The 16,585-nt window shown below is 52.1% G+C and overlaps 1 protein-coding gene across 1 annotated transcript; it reads right to left on the bottom strand.

Moving 5' to 3' along the window:
- Positions 1 to 1,941: 1,941 nt before the first annotated feature.
- On the bottom strand, positions 1,942 to 16,556 carry AIPL1 (AIP like 1 HSP90 co-chaperone). The gene is made up of 7 exons (XM_082370777.1): positions 14,676 to 16,556; positions 11,743 to 11,883; positions 10,945 to 11,124; positions 6,852 to 7,040; positions 5,634 to 5,810; positions 5,365 to 5,506; positions 1,942 to 4,604 (listed from the first exon to the last, which is right to left on the bottom strand). Exons 2-7 carry the CDS (start codon positions 11,836 to 11,838, stop codon positions 4,402 to 4,404), a joined length of 987 nt encoding a protein of 328 aa, XP_082226903.1. The 5' UTR covers positions 11,839 to 11,883; positions 14,676 to 16,556; the 3' UTR covers positions 1,942 to 4,401.
- Positions 16,557 to 16,585: the final 29 nt, after the last annotated feature.

Here is a 16,585-nt window from a genome sequence, read left to right as displayed (position 1 = left end):
CGTGGTAGCAGGGACTTTGCACGTGTGCTTAACTTAAGGGTCTGGAGATGGGGAGATCATCTTGCATTATCCAGGTGGGCCCAATGTATCCACAAGGGTGCTTATAAGAGGGAGGCAAGGGGGTCACCACAGAGGGGATGTGATGACGGAAGGCGAGGAACACAGACGGAGTGGAAGATGCTGCTCCGCTGGCTTTGGAGACAGAGGATGGGGCCACAAGCCAAGGCATGCAAGGGCTTCTAGAAGCTGGAATAAGTAAGGAAACGGATTCTCTCCTGGAGCCTCCAAAAAGGAAACAAGCCTAGTGACCCATTTGGGGACTTCTGACCTCCAGAATTGTAATGGAATAAATTTGTGCTGTTTTAAGCCATTAAGTTTGTGGTAATTAGCTACAGCAGCACTAGAAGCCTAATACACCTGCATAGTACCCAAGGGGGTCCCTCTGTCTGGTCCCCAGCCCCCTGCCACCCTCCCAAATCACTCTCTGGTGTTGTGTCACGTAAACCCCACTAGACAGAGGTCAGGAGGGTGGCTCAGACATGGGAACAAATTCCTTGGTTAAGCAGTAATGATTCTCAGAGGGGGCAGGCCAGAGGGGGAGTAATAGGGAAGAACAATTGGTACTAGATGTTTCTTTCACTTTAACCTTTGTGTTCTATTGCTTTTGCTTCCAGCTAAGAATGTTGCCTATAGCCTGAAATATACAGGATAGCCCATTCTCAAGGCTCTGACCTTTAAGGGTATAACACTTTTCCATTCATATAGAGATAAAAAGTTGCAGAACAGAGAATAACAGTCATCTTGTTGGAGGTTTACAGGAACATCGCAACCTGACCTAAGGAGACAGCTGCAACAACAGAGGATTCTGGCACCGAGAAGTTTGCAGCGAGCAACAACACCCCTCTGTCACCTTGCTTTGCTGAAACCCTCTGGGGAGTTCGGGGTTTTTTGGGAGCACGAGCCACCCGACTCCTTCCATGGCTCTGCAATAAATCTTTCTCTGCTCCAAACTCCCAACGTTTCGGTTTGTTTGGCCTCCCTGTGTGTCGGGCACAAGAACTTGTCCAGTAATAGGGGCTGTGAGGCCCACACAAGCCTGGCTCACGTTTACCCCTCTAACTGCTCCCAAACTAAGCCTATAGACATGCTCTGGGTTGCTCTCTAATAGGAGTTTCATATTTTTCTCCTTTTGTTTTTTAAAAAAACATCATACCCCTGTTTGGACTGTCTGGTGACGGAGGCAACACAATGTAGAACAAAAAGGCCCAGCCCAGAATCCTGGAAACCTGGATGCTAATCCCCGTCTACCCCAGCTTTGGAGTGGCATCTAGAAAGTTACTGGCCTTCTCTGAGCCTCAGTTTCCCCATCTGTACAAGGGGATGAGACTGAGGCCCTAGTCTGCTGGCATGCTGATTCCATGGTTCTAAACACCTCCCCCCTGTCGCCAGTCAGCCTGACCCTGTAGGAGTCGGGGTGGTCAGGGCCCCTGGAGGGCCGTCACCTCCAGAGCCCAAAGCTTTCCCGGCCAAGTCCAGCTCCTGGACCAGGAACTACAATCTGCTTGTTCTCTGCTGCCCCCTGCTGGCCGCTCAAAAACAAAGGCTTCCTGCTAGATAGATCCCTTGGAAACAGTCAAAAGGGACCCTCAGGAGATGCCCCTGCTACTTCCTGCATGCACCGGCCTAGACCTGGCCAGCCAAGACCTCCTTGGAGACACAAGGAAGCCAGTGCAAGGACCAGAGGCCTGGCTGGGGAGGCTGCCTGCTGTGGGGCCCGGAGTCAGCTCTCCCCATCTCTGCTTTCCACCTCCCCCGGCACTAGTGAGATGAAGTATGAGATGCCGTGAATTCTGAAAAGTGGTGATGTCCCATTCGCTGCCTTTGGATGACAGTAACAAGAGGATGGTGTGTCCTTGTTCTCTCTCTCTCTCTCTCACACACACACGCACACGCACGCACACACACGAATTCACACGAGAAGCACACAAAGAGCGTGCTTGACAAGGCAAAAATTAGCAGGAGGGAGTCCACTGAGAAGACCAAGAGGGCTGGACCAGGAAGGAAAAGAGAGACCGTGCAAAAACCATGATTAAGAAGCTGAGGGTATGTCAAAGGCACATTATGATTTGTGTCCCCCATTTAAAAAGAAAAGACAGGCAATTAGAAATGCTGGGTGCACATGAGGTTGGGGGAAAGCTGGCCTAGAAAGCCATGAACCAAAATGTGGCTTTATTTTAATCCACTGGATGCCATGTGAGAAAGAATTCCCAGGGCTTTTGTAATAGAAATGTCTCAAATGGCTGCTGCAGTTTGGCGGGGGTGGGATGGGGGGGGTCTCCAGTTGTTTGAGTTCAACACCTCCACAACTACTAATGCCAGGGTGTCTCCCACCACACTTCACGGGGGTCCGGGCCCCTACCCCTCTTTGTTCTTGGGCTTGCAAATGTCCTGGGGCCTCAGGAGGGGAGCCTTCCACCCAGGATGCACTGGACAGGACCACACAGGGTCCTGGGATACATTCAGGCATCAATCCCGCCTGGGGGACCACAAATGAAGTGAGATCTTCACTGTCCCCAGGAAAAGGGGAAGTAGTGGGGACGCTGCACACAGAATACGGACAGTGGAGGCTGGGAAGCTTGCAGACCACAGTTCCTGTCCTCAAATAATGCCATTTGCCGGGCTCTTCATCTGCTTCTGAGCTGCCCCTGAGACTCTGGCTGTCCAGACACCACCCAGGCCTGTTTTCAGCGCAGCCAGGAGCAGGTGAAGGTCCCCTCTGCTCTCATCCCACAGCCTCCACCCTGCTCCTCCTTCTCTAGCTCAGAGCCTTCTTTCCGGCCTCAGGACATTCCTCCCTTCCGTCTTCTGCAGGTCATAATGTCCCTTTCCTTGGACTTCCTTTAAAATCTCCACCTGGTTCTCTGACAGTATACCTGGCAGCCCATCAGACACCGAGCCTGAGTCAACCAAAAATTAACTCTCTTTCCTCCACGGTCGGAGGACTTAAACCTCAAATCTCCTAGTGCCACAAAAGGGAAGAAGAAGGGGGAAAAAAAATCCCATGTTAAAATAGACGCTGCCACTCCAGTAGCCAGGAATATCCTCATCCTGGTGGTCCAGGGGTCATGAATTTGGAACCACAGAAAATTGCAATCACACTACATGGCCATATTCAGGTAAATGATGTCTATTGATTTTTCAATTTTAGAGTCAACCGATGGACAAAGCATAGAAGACTTCATTTTGGTGACAGACAGAACACAGACGGTAACAGCTGGGATGATGGGAGAGTAAAGGTACATCAAACCGGTTAGGGAGGAAGAAGTGGGAGATGAGAGGGGAGGTCCCAATGCTGCCACCCTCATCCTACACAGAAGAGACTCCCTGCGGCCCAGCAGAGAGCTCTAGGTGAAGAATAAATACCAAGTTACAAAAATAACCAAGCAAAGAACCAGCAATGTAACTATCTGAAATTAGGAGAAGGGGAGGGAAGGAAGGGATCAGAAAGCATCAAAGCATTCAATTCTCACTTTTCAATGACGTGGGGTAAAAAGCACACGTGGGGAAGCTGATTTAAATATATGGAGATAGAGAAAACTACCAAAAGAGTAAAAAACAGGGTCCATTAAAACTGCTAGCTCTAGGCTAAGGGATGGGAGAGGTAGGGCAGGAAACTTCATTTTTATCCATAAGCTCTTCTGTGCCCTTTGGGGTTTTGGGGGGGGGGGGGTTTGTTAACCCTGGCATGTATCAATAAAAAATGTTGCTTGCCACGTTAGTAAACAAAGGATGTTGCAGCCACCCACAATGTGCACCCTGAGAGGATTCAGGATACAGAAAAGCAGGATGTTGAGCCTACATATAATAGTTAGGGTGTATCTCAAAGGAATGTTTTCAAGGAGCCCAGACTCTTGCATCTTTCCATACCAAGAAAAGTGCTAATAAAATCATTAACTTGAGGTGTCTGATTTTCTTTCATTAACGGTAACCTTTTGAAGTTCCGACTATCTGGTCTTTGTTACAAGAACTCCTGTACATCCTGGCTCCTTCCTTACCTCTTCGGAGCAGTCCCTCAGGGCTATCTGACAGGCTGTCTTCTGGGGCGGGAGTCCTCATAAAAGTCCGCTGAATAAAACATAATTCTCAACCTCTAGGTTGTGCATTACTTTTTCAGTCGACACATGCATTATTTTGACTTTTAAAATTAAAAGTTTAAAAAGTGACACCAAACTCCTGGCCAACTGAACCAGAAACGGCCAGGCCATCTGCTAGCTGCCCAGTGCCCTGCTGTCCGGCTGGGGCGGAGGGGTCAGTGCGCGGCCAAGGGGCGGCGGGCTGGGGAGGGTGGGGGAGGGGCCGATGGCGGCGGGGGCCGGAAGCGGGAGGCCTGGCGCCTGCGCACTAGCCCAGCATGCTCCGGCAGCGCAGGCGCTCTTCCTCGCGTTTCTCCTCCAGGCGGTTCTCCAGCAGCCTCAGCTCCCTGCGCACCACCTTCCGCATGGACGGCTCCAGCTCCAGCACTTTCTCCAGGTCCGCCTTGGCCTCTGCCTCATTCCACACCTCGGCGTGAGCCCGGGCCCGCACGTAGTAGGCCTTCGCGATGCCTGCGGGGAAGATCCAGCTGGACCCGCCACCCAGCCCCAGAGGCAGCCCCGACCTCGTGCCCGGCGGGGCTTGACCAGCTGACACAACCCTTAACCTTGACCCTGATCCTTAACCTCTCTGTGCCTCCAGAGCCCGTCTCCTCCACTATAAAATACGGACGATAATAATCGCAGTACCTACTTCCCTCCCTTCCGCGGACCCTTCCAAGGCCCTGCTACTAATTTTACATTCACAACTTTCTATTCTTTTCTTACAGAAGCGCCCCTAATGGTGCAAGCTCCAGGCCCAATCCCTGCACCTGTCCCTTACGGTCACTATAAAGATTAAATGAAATGATAAATGCAGAGAATTTAGCGTGTGACGCAGAGTAAGTGATGTTGTAACGTTCTTCAAACATCGTCTTCACAAGTATCGCCATATCCGCGCATCACGGATCCTAGAATGTACTTAATATTGTTCTCTGTATTGATTGCCCCCATTTTTAAAACCCGTTTACCGCTGCACACAGGTTTGGTGAACTGCTTATATTTTGCCCTAATGCACCTTAAAATAAAATACCTCCCACAATAAGTACAGCTCATTCATTACCTGTGGTATCGTTATAGGCTTGGGAAAACCCTGCTGCGTGGAGGCGAGTTTTGATGCCCTGACAGGGTCAGAAGAGAAGGCCGCGGAGATCTGTGCACGTGACTCCGGCCCCCTGGGCGAGATTGGGCGCCCCTCCCCGCCCCAGCCCAGGACCCGCTTCACGCCGCCCACCTGGGTGGTGCCGGAGGATGTCACTGGTGTGCTCCAGCACCTCGTAGTACTCCCCCTTCTTCAGCAGACATTGGCAGTAGTTCAGGATCAGGGTGTTGATCATCTTCTCCAGCTTCAGCCACTGCACCTCCCAGGGTTTCTCCTGCCCGGTGAAGAAAGGTCTGCGGCTGCCCTGCCCCCACCCCTCTCCCCCCGCGCGCAGGGCCAGTGCTGGGCTGCTCCCCCCACATGCACCCCGCTTCCCAACCCCCTGGCGGGCAGCCTCGCACCTTGGTCTGCAGGTTCCTCAGGCAGACGATGGCTTCCTGGTACTTGGTAGAAGCCTCCTCGTAGCGGCCCAGCTTGAAGAGCCGGTTTCCTTCTCCATGGAGGATGGGCACCGCCTGCATCTTCTCATCTTTACTCAGGTTCCAGGTCTCCCTCTGGTACTGGCTGGGGGCCTCCACCTGCCCCAAGAGCTGCAGGTCAGTAAGGCAGGGACCCCGAGTGCTCGAAGCCCAGCAGGGCAGGCCCTTTCCCTTGCAGGGGACCAGAGAAAGTGGACCAGAGAAAGTGGACCCAGCACATCTTGCTGAAGTCATTTCTTCATTTTCCACAGTGGAGATCGCGGGCAGAATCATGCTTGCTGGCCGAACACATACAAACGGGGGAAGGAAGCAAGAAGCCCCCCACCCAGGGCCTTACCCTAGATCAGAGCCTTTGTGCAAATTAAGAAAAGGTACTCCTTTGTCAACACACTTTACTTCTAATATTCAGAAAATTGCCATGATACTCATTTCATTAGAACAGGACACTTTATTGCCTGTTGGAATCTGCTGGAATCTGTTGGAAAAATATTATTATAAAAGCACAAATATATAATGTCTCTAATGAGCACCTTAGAGGGGATGCCCTCTTGCAGTGCACAAGCCGCACAACTGTTCAAGCAGGCCCCTTGGTGACACAGTTCTTATTTATTTGCACTCACCCATGTAACCCTCAGGCTGAGCCTCAGCCTTGGCCATTAGCTGAGTCCTGCCCTGGTTTGACCCTCTCCCACCACCCCACAGACAAGGGCCACCAGTCATTCTGGGGTCTGGGGGGGACACTGTGGGCGGTTCCGTGCAGCCTCTCCCACTACTGGAGAATGAGATCGGAACCCACAGACCATAGGGACTGGGGCTGAGGATGTAATTCTAGACTTTTGGAAAAAAAGGGAAGTAGATAACCAATAGAAATAAAATGCCTCCAAGAAGAAAATAACATTTTTAAAAATTAGTCCCAAAAGGGCTTTTCCCTTGGAAAAGGCAAAGTACCGTTTTTGGGGGGCGGGGAGGGGTCCAATTCCAGTTCCCCTGTGGTTTATGAACCCTTTATCGTTCTCTAAAGAGGAACTGGGTGATGTCCAGTGACCCGTGGGGCTGGGCTCCCCTTGATGCCCACTGACCCCTGTTGCTCTTCGATGCTGGTACAGTACCTACCCCGCCTCCCATGCCCCAGGGTCACACCTGCAGCAGCTCTATTACGAAGATCAGTGGCTGCGGCTCCTTCTGCAGTTCATCCAGGTCCTCGTAGCCCAGTGTGTGGTAGGCGAACATGTTGGCCAACCCACACGTGTGCACGTGCCACTCAGTGGGGTCCTTGCCCTCCGCCATCTGCCGCAGGCTCCGGGACAAGATGGGGTAGACCCCTGTGTGCTGTGGGGAAAATTGGGCGGATGGCATCAGGCTGTCTGCTCAGAGCCAGCTGGACCACAGAGAGCCCCACTCTGGGGCCCCCCCAGAGCAGGACTCCTGCTCTCTCCCTACACCTGCCCCATGGCTGTTACTACTCATCACCCCAGCGTACCCCACTAATCACTGTGGTTACCTGTGTGCCAGGGAGAGCGCGCTACACCTATTAGCTCCTTTAATCCTTAAGGTGACCCAACGAGGGAGGCACTACTATTCTCCCCATTTTAGAGATGTGGGAACTAGAGCCCAGAGAGGTTAAGTGATTTGCTTAAGGTCACACAGCTAGGAAACGAGAGTCAGGTTTCAAACCCAGCTCCGGGGACCATGCTTTAGCCGCAATGCTATGCTACCTCTTGCTGGCCCTTGTGGTCGACTCTAACGGGTTTCTCTCCCAAGGAGACCCTCAGTCCATGAAGCCTGTGACCCGCAGGGATGGGAGCATGGAGAGCTGTGGAAGGAGCAGGGCTCTGGGCCCACGAGGGCCGGGTTGGTGTCCTGATGGTGCTGCTGACTGGCAGTGAGTCCAGGTCACTGCAGCTCCCTGAACTCCCATCCCCTGGGTTGCACCTATCTGATAGTGAGGCTGGTGTAGGGGTTAAATAAATGAGATGGCACAGATATAGGGCCAGCTCATCACAGCTTCCCCCAGCACCAGGAGCTGGGATGGCCACCCTCAGGGTGGAAGAAGGCTAGGAAAATCAGCTGCTTGGCATCAGGCAAGGCCTGTAGCATTTTAGGCCTCAGCTGCCCCATCTGAGCTGGGATGCCCCACAGACGAGCTCTGAGAACCGCTCTCCAGGGGCTGGGTTCTGAGATGGCCCATCTCAGGCTCCTGTGCCGCAACTCCAGTAAAGACACACCACTGGGAAAGTGAAGGGGCAGGAATGGTTCAGCTTGGCCTCCAAGTCACCAGCAAGGGGATGAAGGTCACCCCCTCCCTGCCTCCACCAGCCAGGATTAGCCGGGAGTACCTTCGGCTTCTTTGTGAGCTGGGTGACCAGATGGCAGTTAAGCCTGTTGAGATTAAAGCTGGATGAAGAGAGGGAGGGGCCCCCCCGGGAACAGCTTGCTGGGGGGAGGGCGCACTCCTGGCCCTCACGTAGCAGCCCCAGCTCGCAGCCCCCTGCCTCCCAGAAAGTCAGTGCTGAGCTGCTGACCCCAGGAATGGGAGGCTGCTTGGACATGACCTCAGACCAATGCCTTGTCCCATTAGCCACCTGCCACCCTAGCGCTACCAGGGATGCTGGTTGGCACGGTGGACTGTAGGATGCCACCAGGAGTGGGCAGAAGTCCCAAGAAGAAGGATACAGGCCAGAAGAAGGAGCAGAACTCCAGGGCCCCGCACCCACCTCTGCAGCACCTCCGCTGAGACTGGGCAGGGGACCCCAGGACCACTGCCCCTCTCTGGGGCTTCAAGACCACAGCCTGTTTCTGTCTGAGGGGCTCTATCTATCTGGAAATCGCAAACTGGCATCCTGGAGGCCACATTCAGCTCCCATATTCGTTTCGTTTTATCCTTCACATGGTGGGGTTTTTGTGTTAATTAGTTGCCAACACTTAAGCACTGAGAGAATTCATGGACTAATGAAAATCTCTGGTTTGTCTCTAAAACTCAGACTATCCAGCCACACCGGACCTGCCCCTTTCACACAGCAGCCATCCCGTTGGAGCTGAGGAGCAGCTGCCCCCTGCGGATGGAGCAGATGACCTTCAGTCACCCAGGGGCCCTGGCCCTTGTGGTATTTGAGTTTGCAACCCCTGGCCTCACTAGACTGGGCACCAACAGAAAATTCCTCGTAGAGACCAGTGTGCTCCCTGGGTAGAGGGGGTGGTAGTGCATTTCAGGGCAGAAGCTCCCAGAGCCCCTGACGGCCCCTGCCTCTTCATACTCCCTGGCCTGGATGCTACCTCTCTTCCCACTTCTAGGCCTGGTGAACTCCTATTCATCCTTCAACACCCAGCTCAATGTCATCTTCTTGAAAAAATTCCAGTGTGCTCCCCTCCTGTGGCTCTATACCAATCTGTCCTCACTCATTTATATCGTGGTGCTACCTGCCCTGCATTGTAATTGCTTAGGTGTCTGCTCCTCCTCCAGAATTCAAGTTCCTTCAGGGATGGGGACTTTGCCTGTTTAGCCTCTAACACCTAGCACAGGCCAAACCTGGTGCACTGAATGTTTTCAGATAGATAGACCTACAGATAGATGACAGGTGGATGCTTAGTGGTGGAAGAATGGATTATGAATAATTCTGGTTGAAGGGAAGGATGGATGAATTGATGCCTAAGTGTGTGGATAGAAGGATGGATAAAACATGGATGCATAGGTGGGTAAATGACTCTGGAAAGTGTGTGTATGTGTGTGTGTGTGTGTGTGTGTGTGTGTGTGTGTGTGTGCATGCGCAATCATAGCAGCTGTGAGCTGGGGGGAGATGAGGGGGACTATTGGAAAAACCAGTAATCATCGTGGCATAAAAATTACCAGCCTGTGAGATGGGCAGTGCACTCATGTGACCACTAATGTGATCAAAAGAACACAGAGTCCACAGGAAACCAAGAACCATGCCCACATTACGGGAATAACCGCAGCTTATGGTTTTGCAAACAACAAATCAATCAACCCATCAAAGAATTTGACAGCCTTTTATGCACTCAGCACTCCTACATTAGCAAATATGCATCCTATGGAGAAGGGGCCCTTGTTGGTGACCAAGCTTTGTCTAACATATGGCCTAAATTACGGGCACATCTGGGTCTGAAAAAGTACAGGAGCACTATAAGCAAAGTCAATAGATACCATTTTAAACTAATTGAAACCACAAAGAAGCCGATTTTCTGAAGACTCGACTTGTTCAAAATAAAACATCTTTTAAAAAATTAAAACATCAGGATAAAGAGTAACATAAGGACTGGTACAAAGAAAAGATGCTCAACTAATATTTGCTAAGTGAATGAAGAAATGAATAACACGTTGGCTAGGATCCCCTAGGGGTAGAGGATGGCATTGCAGCCTGGCTCTATTAGACATTGTAACCGGAAACAGTGCATAAGGAGGGGACCAGGGATCCATCCTTGATCCTATCCCTTAGCTTGTTTGACCCAGAGCAAGTTTCCTTCTCTGAGTCTTTTTTTAAAAATATTTATTTATTTATTTGGTTGCACTGGGTCTTAGTTGCAGCACGTGAGAACTTTAGTTGTGGCATGTGGCATCTAGTTCCCTGACCAGGGATTGAACGCAGGCACCCCCCTGCATTGGGAGTGCAGAGCCTTAGCCACCGGACCACCAGGGAAGTCCTCCTTCTCTGAGTCTTATACTTCCTCATCAGTAAATCAAGGAAGTTAGTCTCTAGAATGCTTCTAGCTCAAAATAATAAGCTCCCACTTCTCAATTGCCCTGTCCCATGATTTGCCCTAGTATACATCAGATCAGGTAATCCCCACAACAGCCCCTTAACACGGGGATTTGTTAATTTATAGATGAGGAAATGGAACGCTAGTAGGGAAAAGGGACTTCCCCAGGGTCACACAGCTAATAAATGAGCAGAGTTCAAATTCCGGTCTCTCTTTCGCTCTCAAATTGCTTTTTCAAAAAGTCAGTGGCTCCTGGTGAAATAATGAATCTGGGCATCCACCCAGAATCCAATAATCCTTCCCAAAAGTGAGGGCTGTGAGGTGGGCCCTGCACCCACATCACCAGCCAGCCTTGACATCGATTGTCACTTTAGCAGCACCTATTCTTTTGGGGGAATCCATCTTCATCGCTACCGTAGCTGAGAAGGAGCAGGCAGGGTTCTCTCTCCAGAGTTTTGTTTTACCCTCTCTTTCCTGAAACACAGCAGCCCTGCAAAGCGGATGGGCGGGGCCTACTTACGATGGTGTCACACCAGAACTCGGCCACCTCGCTGACCCGCATGGACGTCAGCAGGATCTCCCAGACCTCCAGCTTGAACATGTTCCCGATGATGATGTGCATGGGATGGCCCACCTGCTTGCTGTCATCTATCACCGTCCGCTCCTCATCACATTTCAGGGTTCGGAAATGAAAGGTCACCTGGTCACCAAGAGAGCAGACCCTGGTCTAGACATACCTCCCGAGGCCCAGCAGAAGCCACCCCTATCACCGACTCCCTGGGCTGTCCTCTCCCAGCCCCAATCAGACCTTAGAGCATCCCCCGCCAGCCTGCACTCCCCCACTCCCTCCTAAAGGACCCCATCCCACTCTCGACAGCTCTGCAGGTCAGGAAGTCCTTCCTTAAACACGCCCTAGATCTGAGGCCGCAGACCCAGACACATCCATCATCCATCTAGGAGCCCACCAGAGATTCCCGGACAAACACCCTGAGCCCTGAAGGCCCTTCCTTCTCCCACAGCATTTGGGACTTCAGAAAATTCCCAAAGCCCCACCCGCACTCCACGCTGAAGTTTAATTGAAGTTTAATTTGCAAAGTATCAAAAACACCCCGTGAATGGGCACCACTTCAGAGCTACCCAGATGCCTGGGGCAGAGGGAAGGGGAGGGGCGGTTGATAATTCCAGCAAGGACCTCCTGGCCATTTGTTGGCAAAGCTGACGAAGGCTGTTTGCAGTGCCCTGTGGCCAAGCTGGAATGCAGAAGGCTGCCATGGGGGCTTTTAACTGGTCTGGGGCGGGGGGGGCGGGCCCCACTCACTCGGGCTCCGGTGATGAAGTTTGGGAGCTCCCCCGTGCCCCCATGCAGAATGGTTTTCTTGATCCCTTCCACGTTGAGGAGCAGAGCGGCGTCCATGGCTCCAGGTGCGGGGTGACGTCCAGCCCAGCTGAGATAATCTGCCTAGAGGAAGGCACTTAGGTGGCTGAGCGGGGGAAGGGCGGGGGCGGGGCGGAGCGGGGGTTGGGTGTGAATGCGAGGGATAAGGTGAGGCCACTCCCGGCAGGCTGGCCGCTGCCCCGTCCTCTGCTTCTAGCAGTGACGCAGGGACCCTGCCTGACATCCACTGTTACTGCCTCAGCTTCGGTTCTAGCCCACCCTAAGGAGGAGGGAAGACAGCCGGAGCTTTCTTAAAGTAGACAGGAGGGGACTTCCCTGGTGGTCCAGTGGTTAAGACTCCGGGATCCCAATGCAGGGGGCCTGGGTTCAATCCCTGGTCAAGGAACTAGATCACGAACACAGCAAAGATCCGCGTGCTGCAACTAAGACCCCGCGCAGCCAAATAAATAAATATTGGAAAAAAAAAAAAAAAGAAGAAGAGGAAGACAGGGGATGAGGAGTAGCAGCAGGAGAGAGGCCTCTGGCCACTGAAGGAGGAAAGGAGGGGGCATCGGAAGCCCCCTTTGCCCTGCCTGGTCCTGGGGCGCTGGTCCTGGTCTCAGACTCTTAGTCCCTTTGGAGCCCAGGCCGGGGTGCAGTCCTGCTTCCCTCTTTTCTGTGTCCCGCTATCTCCTCCCCAAGATCTGCCCGCAGGTTTCTGGCTTGGGAGAGCACTAAGACGGAGTAAGAGAAGAGGAGCACGTTTGGAGAAAGCTGAGGAACCCCACCAGCCCTGCTCCTGTCTCCCCTACAAGGTCTGGCTGAGGACAGTGAGCTCTCCCGTCCCCTTTGCGGGCTCTCATCCCTGTGCCCTGGCACCCAGGCAGAGCTTATTCTGGGCATTTGGGGTTTTAAAGTGAAAAATGACGTGAAGATGTGGTGTTTGGCGCCACCTTGTGGCCAATTCAAGTTCTCATGCCTCGGCTCCCCCAGGCCTTGAGGGTGAGAAGGATTCTGAGCAGCACAAAACGTGCTCTTCTTGACCAGAGGCTGTGTTACAGGGAGCAGGGACACAGGACCCTGCCACAGGGAGAGACGGGAACACGGCACTAGGAGCCCAGGAGAGCTGCGTTCAAAGGGCTGAGCCCACCTCTTATTTCCTGACCTTGTGGCTTTGGGTATCTCTCACCCTATCTCCACTTTCCCAACTGAAATGGGAAAATCGACCTCTCCTGCCTCCCTCTCTGTGAAATTGAGAAGTTTCCCTGAAAACTGAGTGGGACCCCCAAACCCAGCATCCCTAAAAGTTTTGACTCCCATGAGGAACCACTGGCATACAGCAGGGCCAAGCCTGGGCCAACTGGTCTGGGCCACAAACCCAGACTGGAGCAGCTCAATCACCCCTCCAAGACCCCTCCCTGAGTGCTCAGAACCTCCCCACTGTGGGCCCAGCTCCATCTCTCTCTGGGGACAGGGGATAAGGTGGAGGGGGGTTACAGAGGTCCTCCTTTTCTGTTCCATTCTTTCTGCAGCCACATAGCAACCTAGAGCAGTCTGCATGCGTAGGCGGTAAGATGGATACTTAGATGGTAAAACTACAAAGAAAAATCAGAGCGATTCCCATAAAAGTCAAGGGAGAGAGGACCAGAGCAGGGGCAGTGGTTGCTTCTGGGGTCCTGGCAATATTCTGTTTCTTCACCCAGGTGATGGTTACATGGGTGTTGGCTTTATAAGTATTCATGCTACTAGCCTTTACGTTTTAGGCATTTTTCTGTCCGTGATATCATTCACAATGGAAGAAAAAGTTCTAATTGGGTCTCACCTTGCTCAAAACTCTCCCTCTGTTTCAATTGCTTCCCTTTGCAGAGAGTCGAAAGGCACACATGGGGACTTCCCTGCGGTCCAGTGGTTAGGACCCCACGCTCCCACTGTAGGGGAGGGACGTGGGTTCAATCCCTGGTCAGGGATGTAAGATCCCACATGCCACATGGTGTGGCCAAAAAAAAAGAAAAAAAAAAAAAACGAAAGGCGCACATGGATTGCAGAAATACCTAGGGGTTGAACTGACAAATTTGGCCCATGGTTGGCAAGGGTGAGGGGTACAAGCAGAAGGGGGTGTTGAAGCTGAGGCCGGAAGTTTCAGTTTCACTGCTGAGAAAAATGAGGTGCTCAGGCCACAGCCTCCAGAGGGACCCCCAGCCACTGTTTGGCCCACAAACTAACCTCCTAATGGACTTCATAAAAATGCAATTCTAATAACCTCAGTCCCCTCCGAAAATTCAACAAAGGCTTCCCACCGCCATCAGGATACATTCTAAGCTCCTTCCCTGGCTGATGGGGTCCTTCAAGCCCTGCCTCTTGCCATCCGGCTCCTGGCCTCTCCATCTCGCTCAGCCTTCCTCTGCTCCTGGAACTTGATGGAGCTCTGGCCTCCCAACATCGGCCTTTGCAGATCCCTCTATTGGAAATCCTCTTCGGCTTTGTCCCCCTAACTCATCAGCTAAAACATCATATGCTAAGGGAAGCCTGCCCCGACCCCCCAGCTCCAGTGGGTTCCCCATTCCTTTTACACCCTCTCATCGTCCCCTAGCACCTCACATTCATGACATTTTGCACAGTTTAATGTCTGCTTCTTGCATCACACTGGCAGTTCCATGAGGTCAAGGTAACTGGTGGAAGTTTCCTGTTAGACAGGGAGCCTTCAGGGCAGGGCAGGGCTGGAGCTCCTTCTCCTCCTCCAACCTCCTCCCCAACAGAGGCAAGGATGGAGCTGGACCCAGAAAGCCTCAGCCTGGAACCACGGACTGGTTTTTCCTCCTTACAAGGAGGACCAGGAGCCCCTGTACCCACCACCCCTCCGCTGGGAGCCTGCTCACCTCCGTACATTTTCCTTCCCACAACCTTGCTCCACCCTCCACAGGAGGCCAATAGAGAGGCTCCTCGTTCAGAAGAAATTGTTTCTTCCTCCTCTTGTTGCCATGGAGACCGCTCTCCTTCACCTGCCCTTCCAGTCACAGAGCTGAGGGAGGCGGGCTGAAAGCTTCAAGCAGGGAGGGCCTCAGCGTGCATTCAACCCCTCGTTCCTGATGCTTGATGAGGCCGTGGAATCTAAGGGTAAGAATTCAGGTTTCAGAGTCAGACCTTCAGGGTTTAAGTTCCAGCTCCGACCCTCTGTTCCATCTTGGGCGAGACACCTCACCTGTCTGAATCTCAGTTTTGTCATCTGTAATGGGAATAAAAATAGTACCTGCTTCATAGCGTTGCTGTGAAGATTAAGGAAGATTAAAGAAAGGAAATGCACTTAGCAGACACATGGTAAGGGCTTCATGCATATAAGCTATTGTATAGATGCCCGTGATGTACGACCCAGGCACTGCGACAGGCAGACAGGCACGGATGGACAATGGCAACACGACAACCAATTTGGGAGGATTTGTTTCTACATGTGTCATCTTCCCTGAGTCTTTCCCACATGTTCAACTTAGTTTCCAGAAAAATAATAACTCTTGCTTTCCCCCCTCGTATTTCATTGGTAGAGGACACGAATTAAATTCCCTAATTACAATAATAAATCCAACAAGCATACAAAAAGTGTGGGAACAAACGCTTGGGAAACAACTCAGCTAGGGGAAGAAGTTGAGCAGGCAAAACCGAGCAGCGTTTTTCAAACCGCAGCTCACAACTCTTAGAGAGCCATTGTAACATAAACTTAGCGAGCTGTCACCAGGATTTTTTTTTTTTTTTTTAATGAAATAGAAAATATGTCAAAGCACCTCACACATAGTCAAGTATCGTTTCAGGAAACTTTTGTTTTAGTTACACATATGTGTGTGTGCTGGGGGTCTCACCTGGGTCCTGGGCCCCCAGACATGATGTTCCTTGTGCAAGAAGAACCCCCCCTCCCCTGCCTCCCACCTCCCCGCATACACACTCAAACACACACAAACACACACATTCTTTGCTTGGTGAACTCATTTTCTAGGTCTCAGCTTTAAGTGACATACTTTTTGTGTCATAATTTTCTTTGATGAATCGATTACTGGTTATTTAATTTATTCATGTCCGTTTCTCCCCACACACTAGAGCTGAGCTCCTGGAGGTAAGGAATGCATCCGTTTTGTTGACCTTTGTGGACCATTGTTAGCACAGTGCTGAATCTATCAAGACACAAGTAGGTATTTGGAAAGACACATGAGGGGACATGGGGAAGGAGAAGGGGGGCCGGGAGAGACCAGGGTTGGATACACCTGCCGGGGAGAGGTGCAGGCTGAGGAGATGCAGTGTGGTACGCTGGTGAGGCTCATGGACCCTGGTCCCAGACTGAGTTTGAATCCTTGCTGCATACTAACCGGGGGAAATTGGGGCCCCACCTGACCTCCCTATGCCTCCGTTTCCTCATCTAGTCCTTGGCTGCAATGAGGGGCTCATGAGTTCCTCCTGTAAAGTGCTTGGAACACCAGTACCTGGTGTATAGTAAGTGCCTCGTATTAATCGTTCTCCTCCATGGGGAGGGTCCCTTCGCAAGGGTGTGGGTGAGATCACCCAGAGGTGAAGAATAGGGTTAAGGACTGAGCTTCAAGGGGCCCATCAGTCGAAACTTGGGGTGGGGGGTGGAGGGTTTTAGGTGAGGACGGCAGCAAGGAAACGGAAAGGGGAGCATGGCTAATACTGCTTTGAGGTGGAGGGGGGACGAGGCTTTCTAAACGGTGGATTTTTTAGTTTGGATGCTTAAGGGAGGGAGGGAGGCACTCAGCTGGATAGAGGGGACGGGGCGGGGAGCGTACTT

Source organism: Balaenoptera borealis, assembly GCF_965194805.1.
Source record: "Balaenoptera borealis genome assembly, chromosome: 20".
In the NCBI taxonomy this organism is placed as follows: domain Eukaryota; kingdom Metazoa; phylum Chordata; class Mammalia; order Artiodactyla; family Balaenopteridae; genus Balaenoptera; species Balaenoptera borealis.
Note: the sequence above shows the minus strand (reverse complement) of the source record. Positions and strands in the feature narration are given on the sequence as shown.

Excerpts from the sequence above, each read along its gene's own strand:
- AIPL1 (XM_082370777.1), bottom strand. The coding sequence starts at position 11,838 with ATGGACGCCGCTCTGCTCCTCAACGTGGAAGGGATCAAGAAAACCATT. Across the intron at positions 7,041-10,944 it reads AGTTCTGGTGTGACACCATC|CACACAGGGGTCTACCCCAT; the intron begins GTAAGTAGGCCC and ends TTTTCCCCACAG. Across the intron at positions 5,507-5,633 it reads TGAGGAACCTGCAGACCAAG|GAGAAACCCTGGGAGGTGCA; the intron begins GTGCGAGGCTGC and ends TTCACCGGGCAG.